The 21806-nt window shown below is 45.8% G+C and overlaps 1 protein-coding gene across 1 annotated transcript; it reads left to right on the forward strand.

The window, feature by feature from the left end:
* Positions 1 to 308: 308 nt before the first annotated feature.
* pdgfra (platelet-derived growth factor receptor, alpha polypeptide) lies at positions 309 to 21299 on the forward strand. The gene is made up of 28 exons (XM_020492763.2): positions 309 to 576; positions 4059 to 4137; positions 4497 to 4781; positions 4897 to 5160; positions 5641 to 5771; positions 7022 to 7184; positions 7703 to 7895; positions 8002 to 8117; positions 8287 to 8586; positions 8681 to 9081; positions 9214 to 9382; positions 9510 to 9699; positions 9917 to 10032; positions 10751 to 10877; positions 11107 to 11303; positions 11992 to 12086; positions 12276 to 12408; positions 12821 to 12925; positions 13366 to 13476; positions 13827 to 13980; positions 15598 to 15755; positions 16125 to 16240; positions 16954 to 17076; positions 17257 to 17368; positions 17522 to 17621; positions 17837 to 17942; positions 19157 to 19392; positions 19621 to 21299. The coding sequence occupies exons 2-28, from the start codon at positions 4080 to 4082 to the stop codon at positions 19760 to 19762; spliced, it is 4401 nt and encodes a 1466-aa protein (XP_020348352.1). The 5' UTR covers positions 309 to 576; positions 4059 to 4079; the 3' UTR covers positions 19763 to 21299.
* The last annotated feature ends 507 nt before the right edge of the window (positions 21300 to 21806 follow it).

Genomic DNA, 21806 nt, shown 5'->3' on the forward strand with positions numbered 1-21806 from the left:
ACAACCCTGGTCATATTTGTACATTTGAAAGTGTGTTCCGTTTGCGTCTTTGCGCGAACATCCTTAAATGTCGCTTGATAACTCAAATGTATGCTTTCCTTCTACAATAGTCTCTATACCGGATTCTTATTTCTCCCCCTTTCCTACATCACTACATAGCAGAGAAATCTGACTCCCGCTCCAGTCTCACTGAGAAAACAGCTAGGACTCTTATTTTGAAAGGAACCACATGCTGGAGCGGAGTAGAGGGGGTCATTTCCTGAGAGTTATTTACTTTGAGCCAGATGATTAGTTTTTTTTGGGAAGGATGGACTGTAACGTTGAATCAATTACAGGTCGCTGTAGCTCAAGCGCATTTGTGAGCGCGGTCGTGGACGCAGACGGAGGGGTGCACATATGCTAGCTCTCAGAGTGAAGGATCGTGGCCATAGGATTACTACTACTACACTTGAGGAGGGGAGCCTTCACTGAGAGGAGCCTTCACTGAGAGGAGCCCTCACAGGAGTGATTTTATGCTCCTGATTTAATTCTACTGGGATTTATCATCGAGACGCAAAATCCAAGGGAATTTAAAAGGTTTGTATTTTAGACAAATTAGCTAATCTTTTTCAATTTTGCAAACTTTAATTTTCTCAAGAATCCTATTAATTGAGATCATTTGTATCTGTTTTTTTTTTTTTAAGTTACTAAACCACTTTTAGGCCAGTTGAATATGTCCTTTGTGAAAATTCACAAAATAGCCTAGCTTTTTATTATGGCACAACATTGTGATTTTTTTTCCTGATAAGAAATTATTCATCAGACCGGATCCATCCATCACACTTTGGGGGCTTTTTATTATCCCAATTTCGCTACGAGGAAACATTTCACAAAACGTGTTTAAACTTTGAAGATGCATTAGCTTGCAGGCTGTGTTACTTCTTTCTGCATTGAACGGGATTCAGTTTTCCATGCAACATATGGTCTCACCCCGGGATGCCGAGCGGAGAAATGTTGCTACCTCGACTGGATATAAGCGCTCGATTTCGGCCTTACTGCTGGAGGTGTCAACTCGAGAACTGAGCCTCCATTGTGGGATAGCGCTGCCTGCCCTCTCATCTAATGGGAAACACATTGGAAATTGGATTTCAAGTTATTTTCGTTTCTGCGCTTGGAATGTGTGGAATTAAATGGAATAATGTGCATTGGGATTTGCTTTCTGAGATGGGATACCGGCTGTAGCCGATCGGATTTTAAGTTAGACACAAGAGTCATTTTGAGACCCACTACAAAAAAAAGTAGGGTAAGGGGGACCCCATTCCTGGTTGGATGTAATTTCAGTGCGCCAGACAACAAAATGCAAAAAGCCTACACGCATATTGTCACCAAGAAAAGTATTCATAATTAGATCACAATTGAATGATGCACTATATTTCTTAAGATTTAAATAATTTAGTTGAGCGCTGCACGAAAGTCAAATTTCGACCAGATAGAACAGTTAAAGTTTTTCATCAGTGAAACTCACTGCCTTGCTTGCCTCAATGACCCTCTTCATTTCGAAATGCTATCTTTATAAATCTCTCTGCTATATTCCCATGGAAATCAATTCTGCACACGTGGGGTTGCATTTAACAGTTTAAGTGTCTGTGGAGGACAGTGAGCTGAACATCCCTCCCTCAGCTGTTGCTCCAAAGTGTCAAGCCCAGAACGGCGCGTTTGGTAGGCTGCACATTTGTTGGGACTGTACTGTTGGTGGGGGTGAGGAAAAAAGGGGAGAGGAGAACCAGCGGACAAGCGGTACATTTGCACAACAGGCTGGATAGGAAATATCCGGCACCAACGATGTGCGCAAAAGTGTCGAATTATATTAGTCAGGATTCTCACGCTAATGTTTGTCTTACAGACGTCTCTTCAGGGAGGGCTCTTAATTACAGTCTCTCTAACCCTGGGTTTGATTTGCCAGTCATAATTAGCCAGTCCGGGATGAGACAGAGCGGATTCGCACAAACAACTCTCTTACAGTCAAAGTAGCAGCAAACTGTTATAAGACAAAAGGGATTTTGATAATGGATACAAAAATAATGTAGACTATTTTAATCGCCCCAATGGGAGAATAGAACAATTAGTAGATCATTTAAAATAATTATCCTATAGTCACAAATGTGTTTAAAACAGAGAATAGATTAGAGTAAAACTGGTAGACTGCATTCATGTTTCCAATGTTTTCAGCTTTGAGCGCGCGCCTCTGCTTGGAGTTGCGTCTGTCTCTGATCATTTGCTGATGGAATTCAGAGTCCGAAATATCACAGACAGACAGACAGATAACACACATACCAGGAAAATGTCTGTTGACCAGAACATGACCAAACGGCAAACTAGATTAAACCTAGATTAGTTATTTAACAGCTCAAAAACCTATATTGGTCGAGTTGCTTGGTTTTACAAGCCAACACTGAAAAACATAAAGGTTCTTCCTTCAGGTTAAATGGTTCTTCCTCAGCTCTTAAGGTTCCTTGGATAACTCTTGCACGATAAATAACCTTTGACTTAAGTGTGGGGTTCTTGACGTGGCATCTACAGTTCTTTGGAATTCTAAAATGTTATTTAAATGTACTGAAGCCTGCAGATGTGTCCCTTTCATAGCACTCAGACAATTGGCCAGTGTTAACTAGTGTTGATTTGTCAGTGTAACATTCCTAGTGTTGATTCACGAGTTACATTAACACTGTAAAGGGTTAACTTAACATTCAGTGGCGTAAAAGAAGCCCAGTGTTGGCGTTAACAATACAGAGTTGAACCAAAACCACACGCATCATTATCATATTTCCCAGCATACTATACTGCATGTTAATTTGTCAAATTGTTTGCTTCAGTATCTATGTTTTTGCATGTACATTGATTGATGTATTAATCTTTTTCTACTCAAATATGAATAACATACATTTTTCCAACCGATTCGTTACTGAAATGGTTGTTCCAGTTTAGATGTAGTAGTCTATCCAACCCTAGCAGTCATAAAATAAAAACAAGTTAGATATTACAGTTCTGTCTGTATTCTAATAGGAATTACACATCTCTTTGCAAGGCATCATGATGTAACAGGCACGCCTGATGCAGCCTCTAAACTAAGAGCTTTAGACTACTGTATTAGGGCAAATCTAGGCCCTCTAAAGAAGGCCTTATGAATATTAACTATCTTATCTATTACAATTTTAATGATAACATAGTCACTTAGCATCTCAATCTCAAAAGCCACAGTACCAAACATGAATGAATTCAACAACCATGTCTCTGTCACTAGCAAACACATTCATGGGTGGTACTGGTAACTCTAAAATTCACTTGAAAGGCTAGGGTGCTAGATTAGGCAGGTAAATCAATCAAATTGAATAGATTAGGCAGGTAAATCAATCAAATTGAAAATAAAGAAGGCCAGATTTAAAAATGTCAAAGCAATAAGAAGAGAAGGAGCACACCATTTCTGTAGTTCTATATAGTCTAATGCACATCCAACTCATGTTGCTGCTACTAATGTGCATTGTATGGAGAAGACAAATACAGTCTGCAAGTTTGTAGCCTACCTAGCCACAGAAATATAATATTCCTTTTGAGGGGACTAGATGACATGGAACAAAGGAACTTTCCTGCTGGAGAAAGAATTTACAGCCAGAAGATGCCTGATGCAAGCAAAACATGTACTATGTCGCCCCCTAGCGACGTCAGTGCCTGCATTTATTTTTTAACCTTGGCCCCTAATGCTATTCAACCATATCCAACGTTTTATTAAACATCTCCCAAGAACAAACCAGCGTAATCATTGACTCATTGTGCCCTTTACAAGACCTGGCATGCCACAGTTGCAACTGGAGAAAGGAGAAGGACAGCCAGTCTAAATGCTGTGCTGGAGCAATACAAGTCCACCTATTGATTTGAATTGAGCAAATTGCAATGTTTTCCAAAAAGACATAGGTATCTTCTACCATGAGTCAATGTATTTTCTCTTCGCTTAGGCTGATAGTTTTGTTTTTGCAACATCTGGTGGAACCATGTTTGACCGGTCTGTGTTTCTACTCTTCCAGCTGAATGAACCATCCGTGACCATGGATGAAATGAAGACATGTCTCATCATTGGGGTGGTCTTGTTTGGATTGTTATCGGGTAAGAGGCTCATTTAAGTCAAAACCTTTCTATCACCTGGGGGTGTATTCATTAAAGCATTTACTCCAAAAGGAAAATGTTTTGCAACGAAAACTAGAGTTTATATTGGACCAATTCAGGTAGATCCCTCCTCATTTTGTTTTCCGTTTGATCTGTTTGCTTCCATTTGGTTCTTAAACAGTAAACTGTTTCTGTTCCAAGATGTAATGAATACACCCCTGGGTGTGTTCATTAGTCAGATTCCGTTGCGAAACAAAACAACCTGCCTTTTAGTTTTAGTTTTATCACTGTTAAAAACCTGTATGTTTTTGTATTGATTACCCTATGGACGTTCAGTGAACTGTTGCGCTTTCCTTTAGTTACCTGCGGACTGACGCCACCGACCATTGTATCAACTGAAGATGAGTTTGTTCTCGAGCCACTCTCCGTTTTCAACATCAGCTGCACTAGTAAAAGGAACGTTGCTTGGGTCGAGCCCCTACCGGACGACACATTCGTTTTGCCTGGATATTACACGGCCACGCTCTTCATCTATAACGCTTCCGTGACACACACCGGATATTACATCTGCAAATACCAAGACGAAGAGGGCGATGAAGAGGATGATGAAGACAATGAGGCAGTCATATACGTTTTTGTCCCAGGTAAATTTGGTGAAAATGGTTGTCATTTCCATGCACCATCACTTTATTCCATTCTATTCTACTTCCCATAGATTGCAGTTTTTTTGACCGAACAAACTTGTTTTGCCTTGTGCAGATCCCAAGGTTCCGTTCGTGCCCGAGGAGCCAGGTAGCATGGTAGTTCTAGTCTATCCTGGTGAAACCATCATCCCATGCAGGGTGTCAGACCCTCGATCCCCGGTGGTCCTAAAGAGTGCTCCCAGTGGAGTAGAGGTGGACGCTGCTTATGACAACAAGATCGGCTTCATTGGCAACCTGGACGCTGGACTCTACGTCTGTGAGACCATCGTGAACGGCGTGACAATGACCAGTGACATCTACACCGTGAAGGACAACAAACGTAAGTCCAGATGTGGATGATTTGGCTGCGCTGCTTAGTTTTCGTATCACATTGGTTGTATGTACACATGGCTATAAGCCGCTTTGGATAAAAACATATATTTTATTATTTAAAAAACTGTCTTTGTTTACCAGAGAGAGAGGGAGAGAGAGGGAGAGAGAGGAAGAGAGAGGGAGGGAGAGGGAGGGAGAGAGAGGGAGAGAGAGGGAGGGAGAGAGAGGGAGAGAGAGATCTGACTGCATTGAATTAATGACATCATGTCATTAGTACCAGGGGAGATGACTTCACATGGTTGTTATCAGACAGATGGAGAGAGTGTGATGGCATCAGCCTGCAGTGAACTCTGAGAGGGGGATGACCTCATGGCTGTCAGGGGGAGCAGTTGACCATGCAGGGACCTGTAGATGACCATATTGTCCCTGTTGACTGTATTGTTCCTGTTGACCATATTGTTCCTCCCTCCCGTGGTGGTCTGTACAGTGATGGAGGACTTCCATGTGGAGGTGAAGGCCAGCGAGGAGGCAGTGAGACTGGGGGAACCCTTCAACATCACCTGTGTGGCACCTCCAGGACTGCCCTACCAGCAGCAGTGGATTCACCCCATGAAACAGGCAAGGGCCTTATCCCTCTCTCCGTCTCACTCTGTCTCTCTGTCTGTCGGTGTTTGTCACTCCTCCCACACCCTCCCTCTTTCCTCTACTTCCTCTCCCGTGTTGGCCTCCTCTCTTGCCTCCCTTTTAATAATATCTATATCTCCTTGTCGTCCGTTCTCCATAGCCCACTTCTCTTACCTCCTTAGTATGTCTCCTTCTGTCTCTCGATCCAGCTCTCCTTCTCTCTTTCCATCCTTTATCCCTCTTGGTGTCACTACGTCTGATTCATCTCCCCAGTCTTCTTGTAGTGATGAATGGCTTGGGCTCAGGCACAGTGTGGGTCCGCGTAACATAACTCTGAGGATGGATGGGCCTTAGTTGTTAAAGGTATGTGTCACTTAGTACAGCTGTATCTCAGTGCCGTGTCCATTACCAGGGCTGGAGCCAAATAGTGCATCATGGTACTATAACCCCAGTCAGACAGAGGGAAGGAGTGAGACAGTTGTTTGTTAAAAAAACAGGGCAAATGGGTAGAAGCAAGAAGGAAGTTCAAAGGAGAGGGGAAACAGTGAATCACGTGACCTCTGTGACCTCTGGATGTGTAGAGCAGATATGCGCCCCCACCTCCTCGTAAACCCAGTGAACGTAGGATGTGTGTGGATGTGTTTGAGCATTGAGTGTGTGTTAGGTCAATGGCATGTTTATATGAGGTAATGAGAGTGTGTCCATTCGTGTGTATAGTCGTGCGTCATTTAGTTCATTTAAGTTTGTGTGCCAGTGTATGTGATAGTAGTATGGGTAGTGGATAGAGACTTTGTCTGAAGTGTCTATGTTGATTAAAATGTACGTTGTCACCGCCATCTTTGTGTGCACTGTTCGGTAATCCCTGCATGGCATTGTGACAGAGCGTCTGTTTTAGTGGTGGGATTACTCCAAGCCCTTTTCCAGAGACAGTTAAGGTAACTAGAACTCAGGACTTCTGACTCTTGGCTTTAGTCTCAGTTGCAATTACAGGCTTTTAAAAGCCTTGGGTCCTGATTTATCTCCTGTGGACCAGCACGTGTTTTAACCATCAGCTCACAGACAGACAGAGAGACCTGCTGCTCTGACATACAGAATGAAACACTAAACCTGTAAAAAGGCGGAGAAGAGTATAGAGACAAGATATTTTATTTCCTAAAGACGGGGATAGACGGTGTGTTTGTGTGTATGCGTGTGTTTGTGTCTACAGTGGTTTTAATCTCCTGTCCTCTTGTTCCTCTATCTAGGCTGTGGATGCAGTCCAGTTGAAGCAGGCTCTGCCTGATAGAGTGGTCTACACCCTCAGTATCCCAGCAGCCTCCTCTCAGGACAATGGGGTGTATGAGTGCTCTATCACCAACAACTTCAGTGGAGAGATCAGAGCCAACATGGTGGCTGTCACTGTCTTCGGTACGCTCGCTCGTCCTTGTGGCCAATTCAAATTGTTATTGGAAAAATATGAGAGCTGTTTATCGCCAGTCAAAGCATGCATTGTAGACATTTTGTCTGAAGACATTGCCTATCCTTCAAAACATGTATATTTATTACCAATACCACTTAGTTGTAGATGCATTAAACAGAAACTACTTGGGATTTTTTAAAGATGTATTGGAATCCAGCTGATATTTGGTTGGAGTCTTTAAAAGTAGTCTCATTGGAATTCACATGAATGCGTAGAGTTAATTCATCGTGCCGGTCAGTGTCAGTATGAGGCGCTAGAGGGAAGGGGTTCTGCAGTCTCCCTACAGTAGAGTCGAGGCACACCTCTGCTTTCATCATCAGCCCCGATGCTTTATGGGATGGCTTCAACAGATGTGTGCCAGACTTTCATTTCTCTTTTTCGGTTTCTCTTGTCCTTCCTTTGGGGTGTCCCCCCTCTATTCCTCTCTCTTTCTTCTACTTCCTCACTTTTGCACCCCTCTCTGTAGAGGAGAACTCCTTTGTGATGTTGGACCACAGTGGGATTGGAGCAGTGGAGTTTGTCAGTATGATGGAGGAGACAGAGTTCACCATCAGTATTGAAGCCTTCCCTGCTCCTAAAGTCACCTGGCTGAAAGACGGTATAGCCATCACTGAGAACAGCTACTTCCTCACCAAGACCAGACGTCTGGCGGGCAACCAGTAAGATCCTAACATTTGTATATAGCAACGCCGGTGTCAGTGTGTCAGTGGAGCTCGGTGTGGTGTGTGCTGCACTGAGCTATGTGGTTCTCTGCCCATCTCTCAGCTATCAGAGCACTCTGACTCTTCGGCAGCCACTAGAGGAGGACAGTGGTAACTACACCATCATGGTCCTCAGCATCCCTCACACTGCCCAGTTCTCCTTCACCCTCAAAGTGAAAGGTGAGAATAACCTCAAGCCAAATGAAAATGCACTTCTACATGTGTGTGAATGTGCATTTATGTTTCTGTGTTTTCAAATGTGTTAGCAACTGAATACGTCAGTGTGTGTGTGTATTATCTCAGTATCGTCCTAAATATGACATTATGTCTGCCTGTGTGTGTCTTCCAGAATCAGGCCCAGTACTGTTCCAGCCAGCCTCAGCGCCAGTGCTGTTCCCCCAGAGAGAGGAGTGGATTGTTCCCCTCCACACCCCCTTCACCCTGACCTGCAGGGGCGAGGCCGAGCTGGCCTGGGACACGCCCGTCTACCTATCAGAGCAGACCGAGGAGGACAACAGCGGCCTGTTCATCACCACGGTTACCGTAGAGAACGCGATAGCAGGGCACACTGGCTTCTACACCTGCTTCTACAAAGGAGGGAACTCCACTGAGGAAGGAGAGGACAGCAGAATCTACATATATGTGCCAGGTATAGGGAAGACTGCACTGTGGTGCTGGATTTACATGTGTGCTAGCAATTTGTATTATAGGAAACTTACCATGCCCTCTTCTCTCGTCCTCAGATCCAGAGGTGCCCTTCGTACCCTCGCTGGTGCCCTTTGGCAACCACGTCCTGAATGGTCATGATGAGATGGAGATCCAGTGTCGCGTGTCAGACCCCGGTGCCAATGTGACCCTGGTCAACGCTGATACCCAGCAGGCCGTGCCCATGGTGGTCTACGACAGCAAGAGGGGTGCCGTGGGCTTCTTCAGCGCAGGAACCTACGTCTGTAAGGCCCTCATCAACGGAGAGGAGCACCTCAGTGAGGAGTACATCGTCCACGGCTGGGCAGGGGGGTCGGAGCTGCGTGTGGAGCTGAAGGCCCAGAAGACAGCCCTCTTGGTGGGAGACACCATCACTGTCATTTGTGTGGCCCGGGGGTCTGAGATACTGGAAGACCACTGGAAGTACCCTGGAAAACTGGTAAACAAAAGCACATACTGTACATAATTATTATTCTCTTATTGGAGAGGAAATTCATTGACTCATTTTAAAATGCATTTGTTCGTTTGATTATAAATGGGTCTAACTTGTGTGTGTCTGTGTGTGTGTCAGGCGGACCGGGGCTTGAAGTCGGTGCGTGAGAATAAGAGGGACCAGGAGATCCAGTACACATTGACTGTCCCCCAGGCCTCAGCCAAAGACAGCGGCATCTATGTCTGCTCCATCACTGACATCATCAGCAACGAGAACCAGACCAAGAAGCTGGCCATCACTGTCTATGGTACGTTTGTGTCACTGTTTATTTACCTAATAACAAGGCAATAATCTTGGTTTATCATCTTGCTATAAGTACCTGTAACCTTTACATAATGTATTAATGGTTCTATCTCCATTTTCTGTCCTGATAGAGAGGCCATTCGTGTCGCTGCGCCCGGCGTTCAGTTCACAGGAGTCAGCAGATTTGGATGAGGTCAGACAGTTCCAGGCTGACATTGACTCCTTTCCCAGCGCTCAGGTCACATGGCTCAAAGATGGCCTCCCTCTCAACGACGTGGCGGCTGAGATAACCACCAGCCTCCGGCAGGTCAGCGAGACCAGGTGAGAAAGACTGCTACTCAACAACACCTAAATACTCGCACCCTACACTCATTGGCTAATAACATGTTCAGGTCAGCAAGATCAAGATCATGGCTATTATTAAAGTCTGGTGTTGTTGTGCGATGTTAGTGGAACTAGTCTCTCGTGACAGACTTAACAGCGTGCTCATGGTTGCCATGATTAGAGTGTAATCATACATGTTGTTTGGACTCTGTAGGTACCAGAGTGTTCTGACCCTGATTCGGGCCAAAGAGGAGGACAGTGGGAACTACACCATCAGAGTGCAGAACGGGAACCAGACCCACAGCCACAACTTCAGCCTGCAGGTCAAAGGTGAAGCAGAGGAATGCTCCAACCACTTCATTTGGATTGACCTTTATTTTACTGACTAACAGGGCTCTCATACTCCCTGACACTCTCTTTCTTTTACCCACCTCTCTCTCTCGTTCCCACTCTCTCTGTGTCTGTATTGTGGTCTGACCCCCTGTTCCCTCTCTGTGTCTGTATGGTGGTCTGACCCCCTGTTCCCTCTCTCTGTGTCTGTATGGTGGTCTGACCCCCTGTTCCCTCTCTCTGTGTCTGTATTGTGGTCTGACCCCCTGTTCCCCCTCTCTGTGTCTGTATGGTGGTCTGACCCCCTGTTCCCTCTCTCTGTGTCTGTATGGTGGTCTGACCCCCTGTTCCCTCTCTCTGTGTCTGTATGGTGGTCTGACCCCCTGTTCCCTCTCTCTGTGTCTGTATGGTGGTCTGACCCCCTGTTCCCTCTCTCTGTGTCTGTATGGTGGTCTGACCCCCTGTTCCCTCTGTCTGTGTCTGTATGGTGGTCTGACCCCCTGTTCCCTCTCTCTGTGTCTGTATGGTGCTCTGACCCCCTGTTCCCTCTCTCTGTGTCTGTATGGTGGTCTGACCCCCTGTTCCCTCTCTCTGTGTCTGTATGGTGGTCTGACCCCCTGTTCCCTCTCTCTGTGTCTGTATTGTGGTCTGACCCCCTGTTCCCTCTCTCTGTGTCTGTATGGTGGTCTGACCCCCTGTTCCCTCTGTCTGTGTCCAGTGCCTGCAGTCATTGTGGACCTGATGGACCTCCACCATGGCTCAGCCTCAGGCCAGTCTGTAGTGTGTATCGCTGGAGGCATGCCCACTCCTAAGGTGGAGTGGTTCATCTGCAAGAACATCAAACAGTAAGGGCACACTCTCACGACCCTGCCTTCTTCCTCTTCATCTCTCCATTCTATCTCTTTCAGTCCAACAATAGCCCGTTTTCTTTCTTAGAATCCACATACACCTACTGTACATTGTTCACCTCTACCTGGCCACTTCATATGCTACTATGCCCAATGTGACAATGTCATGGTATCATTTGGTCTCATGTCTTTACCCTTCCTTACCCTTCCTTCCTACCCTGTCCAGCTGTGCCAATGACTCGTCTGAGTGGGTGCCCCTGCCTACCAACAACACAGAGATCACTGTGGAAGCGCACATCGACCAGGACAACCAGCTGGAGAGTCAGGTGATCTTTGGGCATCTGGAGAACACCTTGGCTGTTCGCTGCCTGGCCAGGAACGAGATGGCCACCGTCAGCAGGGAGGTCAAACTGGTGTCACAAGGTGAGACATACACTCACTAAGTCACACTTACCTCCTCCTTCAGTTAAACAGCAAACATGGTTGGCAGAGTGTGGTGAGTAAATTTACAGTATCTTAGATTGCCATTTTGCCTGCGGTATATTTTCTTCCTCCTGTGGTCTCCTCTTTTACTAGCTAGTTTCTTCCTGTAGTTGCTTCCCTTTGTGACACTTGAAATGTGACAGGCGTTGAAGAGACTTTGGTGGGCTGTCAGTGTTGAGGCAGCTGTCTGGTAAAGCTATCTGTGGTGGGGCAGCGTGTCCCACACTGTCATTGTGCAGCTGTGTGTTAGCCTGGGAGACTTTTACTGTGAAAAGTGAATCTCCAGTAGTTTAAGCCATTTGGCCCCTCCAGCTGTGCCCCCCCCCCCCCCCCCCCCCCCCGCCCTGCCCATCTCCTTAATCCCTTCAACACACAGTTTGAGGCCCCACTGGCTTGGCTGATTGGGTGTGAGACTGCATGCTGAACTATACAATTTAAATAGGGTATTTGGATTGCCATGTTGAAGTTCTTCATATTTGACCTCATTTGATGTTTTTCAATTCATCAAACTAACATTCCCATATTGACTTACATTGATTTCTCCATGTTATTTTTGTTCTCTGTGGCATTCTCCATGTTGTGCTCTCCATCTCATGTGTGTGTGTGTGGTGGTTCTCTTCCTGAACAGACCCTCACTCAGAGCTGACTGTAGCTGCTGCTGCCCTGGTGCTGCTGGTCTTTGTCATCATCTCACTCATTGTTCTGGTCATTATCTGGAAACAGGTACAGCAGATGATCAATGCCCCTCACACACAAGCACAAACCCACCCACCCACCCACCCACCCACCCACCCACTCACTCACTCACTCACTCACTCACTCACTCACTCACTCACTCCCACACTCATCTACACTTTAAGTGTCCTAGGTACTTAGGTACTGATCTGTTTTGCTACGTCCTCTGTCCTCCAGAAGCCTCGCTATGAGATCCGTTGGAGGGTGATAGAGTCAGTGAGCCCTGATGGTCATGAGTACATCTATGTGGACCCCATGCAGCTGCCCTATGACTCCAGATGGGAGTTCTCTCGTGATGGGCTCGTACTGGGTGAGCCGGCTGCACTGCTTCCTCTGTGGTCCTGCTGTGGTCATGTTCTGGTCAGAGTGTCACATCACCACGTTCGGGTGGTCAGAGGTTCACAGCACCATGGTCTGATGGTCGTGTTCTGGTCAGGCTGTGGTCTGGATGTCTCCCTCTGGTCTTTGAAGTGAAGATGTGATAAGGCCATCTGGCCTGGCAGACAGGGGTGGCTGGGACGTGCTGCCTAGGGTTTGGGTTGTGACTCACTGATCAAAGAGAATCTCAACCACTGGGGACCTGGGGAAGTCACTGATGAGAGGGCAGAGACAGACGTGTGTACGTGTGTTTTTGTCTGTCTGTGTGTGTGTGTGTGTTTGCTTGCCTGTCTTGGTTTATTTGTTTACACTCCATGTTAACTGATCGTATGCCATGACCGCAGGACGTATCCTGGGCTCTGGGGCGTTTGGGAAGGTGGTGGAGGGAACTGCATACGGACTCAGCCGCTCCCAGCCCGTCATGAAGGTGGCCGTGAAGATGCTGAAACGTGAGTTGACCACAGACAGCTATACAGAGAGCTATAGAGAGGATCATTAAGGCCTGTGGAGATTGCCTGGAGAGAGCTGTGTCCTTGAACACCATCAGAGTCACAACAATACCTTTAGGCTCAGACACACCGGTAGCCTTTGCCGGGTGAGAGTACTTAGCACCTCTGAACGGAGTGCCGGCCGTAATTTGTAAACTGAGTGCAAACCGATTCTACACGTAGAATGACATGAAAATGTTGTCAGTCAGACGTCCATCAGCGGGTGGTCCATAAAACACACACATCTGCACGGCAGATCCACATTCGGTGCGGTGTGTGTGCTCCCTTACATTGTGATTGATGAAACAATTGCAGGCATTGATGGGTGTTGTTGATGAGTTGATTGATTTGTGTGTGATGGACTGATAGTTGTGGTGTGATTGATTTGTTTCTCATTGCAGCCACGGCCCGCTCCAGTGAGAAACAGGCCCTGATGTCAGAGCTGAAGATTATGACTCACCTGGGCCCTCACCTCAACATCGTCAACCTGCTTGGGGCCTGTACCAAGTCAGGTGACTACACACGCACAAATGAGCGCACACACATATGCGTATAGGCACGCACACACACACACACACACACACACACACACACACACACACACACACACACACACACACACACACACACACACACACACACACACACACACACACACACACACACACACACAGTTTTGATAGCCAAGAAGGGAAGTTGCCATTTCTCTCTGAGCCGATGGTGGATGTGGTATTTTAATAGGATTTTTATGAGTGTAAAAGCTTGCCCTCTTGACGTTGCTTTTAGCCTTTACGAGCCTCTGATAAGACTAGCCAGCAGACTGACGCCTGTGTCTCTATCTCTTTGTTCTGTTCCCATGCAGGCCCCACCTACATCATCACTGAGTACTGCTTCTATGGAGACCTTGTCAACTACCTGCACAAGAACAGAGAAAACTTTGTCAGCGTGCACCCAGAGAAGACCAAGAAAGACCTGGACATCTTTGGCATCAACCCTGCAGACGAGAGCAGCAGGAGGTAAAGAGACATCCCAGCTAGCACATTTGGTTCCTTGGAAGTTGTGACAACCTACTTTTTTGGTTTTGCATTGGTTCTGGGAACGAACCCATACGTTTCCTGACTGGTAAAACTTAATGTTTTTTAAAATGTTCTGAGAAAGGAAAGTGAACATTTAGCCAGTTCTGGGAATGTAGATTTTTAAGTTGCAGGGAGGTTCTGAGAACATTTTACTGTGATTCCCTGAAAGTTTTCCTGGGAGATTTTATTAACGTTCTGAGAACGTAAATTAGAGGTTATTTGAAGGTAATTAAATCATGTTCTGAGAACATGTTTCAATAAGAATTAATAACCTTGCTAGCTTAGGTTAACGGTTTTGAACAGATAAGACACATGGAAATTAATTTGCTTAGGTATTAATCATGGAAACACATAAAAATGTTTATTATGGCACGGCGTCAGTGAGATTCAAACCTATGATCTTGTGTGTTTTGTCCATGGAATTAGTCACTGCGCCACTAGGAAGGAGCAAACCGATCCCATTTCAAAGGAAACAAGCACTCATTAAGATTAGGTGTGGCCAATTAGTTGGCGGGCCAACACTCCTGAGCACAGAGGACAGAGAGAGTCTTGTTGACGCTAAGATTAGAATGTCTATGTTTTAAATAACACTCTTAGAATGTTCTTTGAACGTTACTAATGTTTTCTTGTGTTTTTTTATGGAACATTTTCTTAATGTTCAGAGAACATGACTTTAAATATAATCATGAGGAAACCTGCAGAAAACATTATATTGAATAACTGAAATTCTCCCAGAAGAACATTGTTTATTAACATTCTCTGAACAATTTCAGAACATCACTTTAAATAGAACCGTGATGAAACCTGTAGGAAATGTTATGATGAAGTACTGAAATTCCCACCTAAGAAACATATGGTTCTCAGAATGTTATGTGCTAGCTGGGTATCCTGCACCATTCCCAGAAGGTTGTATGCAACTTAATGATAGGACAACCACACTCTCAACCAAGCTCTAAAAATCATATGGTTCTCAGAACATTGTGTGCTAGCTGGGCTATAGGATCAGCTCCGAAAACATACACAGGAGCGCACACTCACACACAGGCCAGGAAACACAGACACAGACACACACACCCCTCTGTCGTGTGTCCCCCTCTTCAGTTGCTCCTCCTTTACCCCACTCAGTCATTCTGTCTCATTGACGCAGCACTTTACTGCACTCACTCAGTAACATAACGTAACCCTACCCCAGGCTTCCTCATGGCTGAGGGGGTTGTCTGGCGTCTTCCACTAATCAAATCTGTGTCTGAAGTGGTACTCGGCTTTCAGGCTAATCACATTACTCTTGTTTGGTACCTGTTAATGGTCTCTGTCCAGCTCCTCTCTGTTTGCTGATCTGTGTTGACGGATGACTCACAATGACCACATTTCAGAGTGTGACCACACCACTATTTAATCTCAACCACCCTGACCATCAACCACACCCTCTATGTAGGGAACCTCACAACATACAGTAAACTGGGCCTTCTTAGAGAACCAATGGCGACTCTAACATGTCTGTTGTTGGTCTCCTCCCGACCTCCCCTTCTCCCTCTCTCCCTCCCTGTCGCCATGCAGCTATGTGATCCTGTCCTTTGAGAGTGGTAAAGGGGACTACATGGACATGAAGCAGGCAGACACCACGCAGTACGTGCCCATGCTGGAGATGAGTGACGCCTCCAAGTACTCCGACATCCAGAGGTCCGAATACAACCACCCGCCATCACAGAAGGGTGGTGAGTACACAGTCTGACAGCCTCCTTCTCTTCCCTTTTGCTCTTCCTCTCTTAATCTAACTCTCCTTGCACTCTCACTGTGTGGCTTGGCTGCGTTGGCTGAAGTGCAGGGTTTAAGTCAGTGCTGGTTGTGTTGAGGGGTCCACCCTTCTCAGTATGTAGGCCTGCCTGGGCCGGCCTGTAATCATATAGAGCGGGTAATTGTAGCACACATAATAATGCCTCGTTCTCCCTGCCATTAGGAATAAGCAAGTTACAGCAACCAGTTCTATATTTACATGCACATAAACATACAAACACTTTATTCACTCACTCATAGACCGACTGAAGCTAAATGGGTTTGTGTGTCTGTCTGTTTTCCTGATCCAGATAGTGAGATGGACAACATGCTGTCAGGGGATGGTAATGAGGGCCTCAGCACCACAGACCTGCTCAGCTTCACCTACCAGGTGGCCAGAGGCATGGAGTTCCTGTCCTCTAAGAATGTGAGTGACCAAGGCTGGGAATGATTGTAGATCAGAGGGACTGGTAACATGATGTTGGTTCAGTGCGGTGGGCTGGGGAGGATGTCATACAATAGAATAGCTACCCAACAGACAGGTGACGATATCAACTAGAGACACAGAGGTGAGCCTAGGAAACCATATCCATCTTTTAACGGTCTGACTTAGCAACTAAAGAAGGAAGTGGTGGCGACATGATTCCATTGGTTAGGAGAAGCTGGTGCCACTGGCAAGCTGGTTCTGTCCTCTCTGTTGGTACACAGCAGGGAGTGGGTCGGTTGCCACGTCAACCCTGTACATTTCAGGGGTAACCACGGTAATGATGGCAGGCAGGTTGTGGGCTGCTGTTGTGCTTGATGACAGCTGTGAAAGCCAAGAGGTTGGCTAAATCAGGGGTTGTGTGATAAGCGGCCCTATGAAGGCTGAGCTCACTGCTCAGGAGACAGGCCAGGTCTTTATATAGAACACCCAGTAGGCTGGAATTACACTGAGTACAAAGCAGTTATAAGCTCCTCATAACAGCCTCCTAGTTATTATCCTTGAATATACTCTGGGCCGGAGTGGTCAGTCAAGGCCGTGTCTTAGGCTGGCTTGTTGACATAAAGCCACCCTGTAAAACACAAGAGAGAATAAAAGGAAAGAATGTGTGTTCTGATTGAATTGAGATGAATGAAATGCTGAATTTTGCGGTGTAGTGTGTGCATCGGGACCTGGCTGCCAGGAATGTCCTGCTCTCTCAGGGGAAGATAGTAAAGATCTGTGACTTTGGCCTGGCCAGAGACATCATGCACGACAACAACTACGTCTCCAAAGGCAGCGTGAGTTTTCCTCTAGCACGATACTGGCTGTTTGTGTACCCTGATGAACTTAGACGTGTATCTGTGAAGGTGGTTTGTCCCCTGCTAGTTCATGTTAGCACTCCATTATGGTCCACTATTGTAGTGTCTGTTATACGCGTGCAGTGTGTTTGATCCATCTGCGCTCTGTGTTGACCACAGACCTTCCTGCCAGTGAAGTGGATGGCTCCGGAGAGTATCTTTGACAACATGTACACCACCCTCAGTGACGTCTGGTCCTACGGCATCCTCCTCTGGGAGATCTTCTCTCTAGGTGAAACTCAGCTGACCCCTGACCTTTTTCAGTGACACATTAACAACAGCGTGTTAGGGAGACGGCTGACTCCTGATCAGTGTGTAGATACAGTGTGTTGACAGTGATACGGGTGTTTGCTGGTGTACTGATGGCAGTGTGTTTGTGTTAAAGGTGGCACCCCATACCCAGGGATGGTAGTGGACTCCAGCTTCTACAACAAGATCAAGAGTGGCTACAGGATGGCCAAACCTGAGCATGCCCCCACTGATGTGTATGTACATATATTTTTATATATAATAATTACATGTTGTGTTGTGTACATTATTATGCCAAAACACTATTTGAAACTACTACGGAAGGCTATGTACTACTGCTGTAAAAGTCGAACGCACAGAACTAAACTGTGATGCACAATGCCATGGCTGTTCCTCCCTGCACTGTTTGTCCTGTTCTATCTGTTCAACTAGTGTGTTTTCCCTCCTCCAGGTATGAGATGATGATGACGTGTTGGAATAGTGAGCCTGAGAAGAGGCCTTCCTTCTTCAGCCTGAGTGAGAGCGTGGCCTCACTGCTGCCTTCCGGCTACAAGAGGGTGGGTGTCTCTACTGTATGACCTCTGACCTAACGGCCTCTAACAGGGTTCCTCACACCTGCTTTCTAATCTCCCTCTCCTTTTCATTTCTGACCCTGACCGATGACGTTTAGACCTACTCTTCACTCCTATAATTTATTTTCCTTTCTATCAGTCTCATCCCTCTTTTACCTTACCTGACCGATCCTATTTTTCACCAGGAGCAGAGTAAGTGTGTCAACTATCCTCTTTCTCCTCCCCCTAGCATTGGGTCATGTTATAGTTCTACATTACTAAAAAAGTGTAGAAGTTCATCTAAAGCCAGGCTCACAAACTCTAACCACTTCCCCCCAACTCTTCCAGTTGAGTGTGTTTCTGTGGGCTCTGCCAGTTGAGTGTGTTTCTGTGGGCTCTTCCAGTTGAGTGTGTTTCTGTGGGATCTGCCAGTTGAGTGTGTTTCTGTGGGATCTGCCAGTTGAGTGTGTTTCTGTGGGCTCTGCCTGTTGAGTGTGTTTCTGTGGGTTCTGCAGTCGAGTGTGCTTCTGAGTGTTTTTCTGTGGGCGCTGTGCATTTCCGCTGTGTTAAAGCCCAGCCCTGGCGGTGATTAGAATGCTAATGCTCCAGCTGGCGGTCAGTGGCCAGCCCCAACCACTGTAGTGACGCAGCAACAGCAGCCCCAGCTCCTAGGTCTCGCCTCCGTCCACCGGCTAGGCTAACCGTAACGAGCCAATTAAACAGCACGCCACACATGGCACATCAAACCTCCTCCTCTCCCCACTACTCTACTTTAATGGCCCAGGAGAGTGGAGGAGCTGGCTCCCATTTTAGCACCTCGGATTGGGGTTGGCTGGGCTAGGGTGGGGTGGGAAATGTGGTTCACTGTATGGGTCTCACCACCAGGCTAACAGACGGACTGAGTGAGAACAGACATACCAATGACAGCTGGTTGAACTGGTTCACGTGTTATATCAGTTTTAGGATTCATCAGATTTCTGAGTTTTGTGATTTCTGAAGCCGATGCAGCTGTTTTGGATGTACTGTATGGGAGTTACCAGAGCACTAAATAACTCTGACTAGTACAGGCCAAAAGTATTGCCTTTATATGCACAGTGCTCTTGGCTTTAGAAACAGCTAGCCGTAGAGCAACGTTTTCTGCATGGTACTGTAGACATTCTGCTCCAATGCTACTAGATAGGTTGATGTTCATTGTGCCCTCTCTTTCTCTGATTGTGCAGTGTTTCGAGAGGGTGAACCATGAGTTCCTGAAGAGTGACCACCCGGCAGTGACCAGGGTCCAGGTGGAGAATGACGACACCTACGTTGGGATCACCTATAAGAACCAGGGCAAGTCGAAAGACAGGGAGAGTGGCTTCGACGAGCAGCGCCTCAGCTCTGACAGTGGTTACATCATCCCCCTTCCTGACCTGGACCCCCTGTCTGATGACGAGTACTGCAAGAGGAATCGCCACAGGTAGGCTACCACCTCAGTGTCAGACATGTCTATCTTCATTTCAGACCCTTATAAGTGGTACAGATTGATAACACTGTTTTACACCAAAACATGTGCTAGTCCTGTCTAGCAAATCCAGAAAGTGAGATGCCCATCTTATTTAACTCATGGTCACTCCTGTATACTATACTCCATCTACTCCCATTAGCTGTTTAGTAACACTAACCTGCTCCTCTCTGTCCTGTGTAGCTCTCAGACGTCTGAGGAGAGTGCCATAGAGTCGGGCTCCAGCTCCACGCTGGCCAAGAGAGAAGGAGAGACCCTGGAGGACATCACCCTATTGGATGAGATGTGTCTGGACTCAGAGCTGGTGGAGGACAGCTTTCTGTGACAGGCCTGGAGAAACCTAAAGCCTGCCAAAGAGAGGGGGATATTGGTGGGAAAGACACCTGAACATAGACCCTTAAACCACCCACTCGTCCTCGCCACCCCCTATCTCAAACCCACCTCATCCCCCGCCCCACACACCTTCAGTCCTCTTAGGAGGACAGAGAAAAACCACTTCACTGTTTGGATGAGTCTGTGGCCAGATCATGGTATGCCTTCTGTTCCCTCCTCAGAAAGCGCCCCCTGTGGGGCTGGAGGGACGTGCATAGATAGATGGATAGATGGGACACTGAGGACTCGCCACTATCCTGTGGTTACTGAGTCTCTATAGAAGGTCAGTTTTGGATGGGACTAAGTGCACATGAGGAGAACATGGAGGAAGATAGATTTTTATATAAATGTATAGAACCTTATTGTAATGGGCATTCCGAACAGCAACATAAGCAAGGATGGATGGAGGGATCAGAATGGATCAGGCGTGAAAATCAAAGACCCAGAATGAACAGCAATTTATCTCAGCCATGCAGAACCACTACAGACAGACCCACTATTTAAACCACATCACACCAGTGCCAGAAAACAGACCAGTACGAGGCCAGCTACACAACAGACAGCTTTACTTCACAACTCACCTACCTGCAGCATATGATCTATAACTCCAATATATCTGATGCTGGCACAATCAGTAGTAATACTTAGATTAAAAAGCACAACATCTGGACTATGTATATGTTTTTATATGCAATTATATGGCATATGTTGTCAATAGCTAAATAAGTGCAGCAGTTCAACAACAAAAAAATGTAAACTTCTTATCACGCATATATATATAAATATGTATATTTTTTAATACTGCGTCAAGGAAGGTGATGATATGGGTTTTAAATTAAGAATACAACTAACTTCCAAAACTAGACTCCATAGAACATAAACCATTACATTATGTAAATTATGAAATGGGAATTTGTTTATTCAAATTGTAAAATGAACTCATGCTAAGTATGAGTGACATTGAACCTGGACCAAAGTACATTTATGTGCATTAGTACAGCATGCAAGAATTTGTGTTGTTTTCAAGCTTTGAGCTTATGCCATTGTAATAATAGTAATGAATTGATGTTAATAATAAACACAGAGCGTTATTCACTGCAGATAAAGGAAGGGAACAAGTGAGAAAAACACCATAGTCGTCTGATTTGACAGTTTGACAGATCTCATGCTTCTCAAAGCCAAGGAGCTGGTACATCTTCCCAATCAGAGAGGACGTTATGCATGTGTTCTTCTGATTGGTAGCAGTGATTTAGCTGATGTCGTATGTACAGCCATTTTGCTGTCCTGTACAGAGACAGAAGTACAGGTGTTGTACCAATGTCAAATACACTAGTTTTCTACACATAACGTGATGTCAGCAACATACATCATTATGTGTACGTTTAATGTTCAGTCCTGCAGTATTTCCTACCAGCTGTCCAACTGCTTTCGTCTGTCTCTACCGTCGACTGTGATGTTCTCTGTGATCACATTAAAACTGTAGCACTTTTTTTGTATTTTCCTTGTATTTGATGTGTGAAATGATTGGACTTTTTGTTGAGAGAAGGGCTTGGTTTGGCTCTGGAAGGTTTCCTCTCTATGGCAACAGCGTTGTGAATGTAGAGTGGAAGAAGTGGGGGGGAAGAGACGTATGAAGTATAATCCACGGTACAGTATCTATAATTATAGGTAGTTATCACCAATACCCGGAAGTTATCCTCATGTTTCAATGTTTCATTATGCATTATGTACATTCAGATGATTTATATTTCAATAAATGATTTAATAGTGTCTCTTGTTTGAAAATCTGTTTTTCTTTCTGTCTGTATGTCTGTATGTCTGTATGTCTGTCACACACACACCATTCTCCATGATAAAAACTGGTAAAACTAAACGACATATTTTTATAGAGGCGGTTTATAATTATGGTTTGGTAGGTAAGATAAGGGGTCAAGGGTTAGTTTACCAGGCTGACGTCATTTCCGATTGCCACTTGTGCTTGTTCTTTCTAACTCAGA

This window comes from Oncorhynchus kisutch, linkage group LG10 (assembly GCF_002021735.2).
Source record: "Oncorhynchus kisutch isolate 150728-3 linkage group LG10, Okis_V2, whole genome shotgun sequence".
In the NCBI taxonomy this organism is placed as follows: domain Eukaryota; kingdom Metazoa; phylum Chordata; class Actinopteri; order Salmoniformes; family Salmonidae; genus Oncorhynchus; species Oncorhynchus kisutch.

Coding starts and splice junctions, on each gene's coding strand:
- pdgfra (XM_020492763.2), top strand. CDS start 4,080: ATGGATGAAATGAAGACATGTCTCATCATTGGGGTGGTCTTGTTTGGA. Junction 8,587..8,680: donor AATCTACATATATGTGCCAG/GTATAGGGAAGA, acceptor TCTCGTCCTCAG/ATCCAGAGGTGCCCTTCGTA. Junction 17,622..17,836: donor GAGCATGCCCCCACTGATGT/GTATGTACATAT, acceptor TCCCTCCTCCAG/GTATGAGATGATGATGACGT.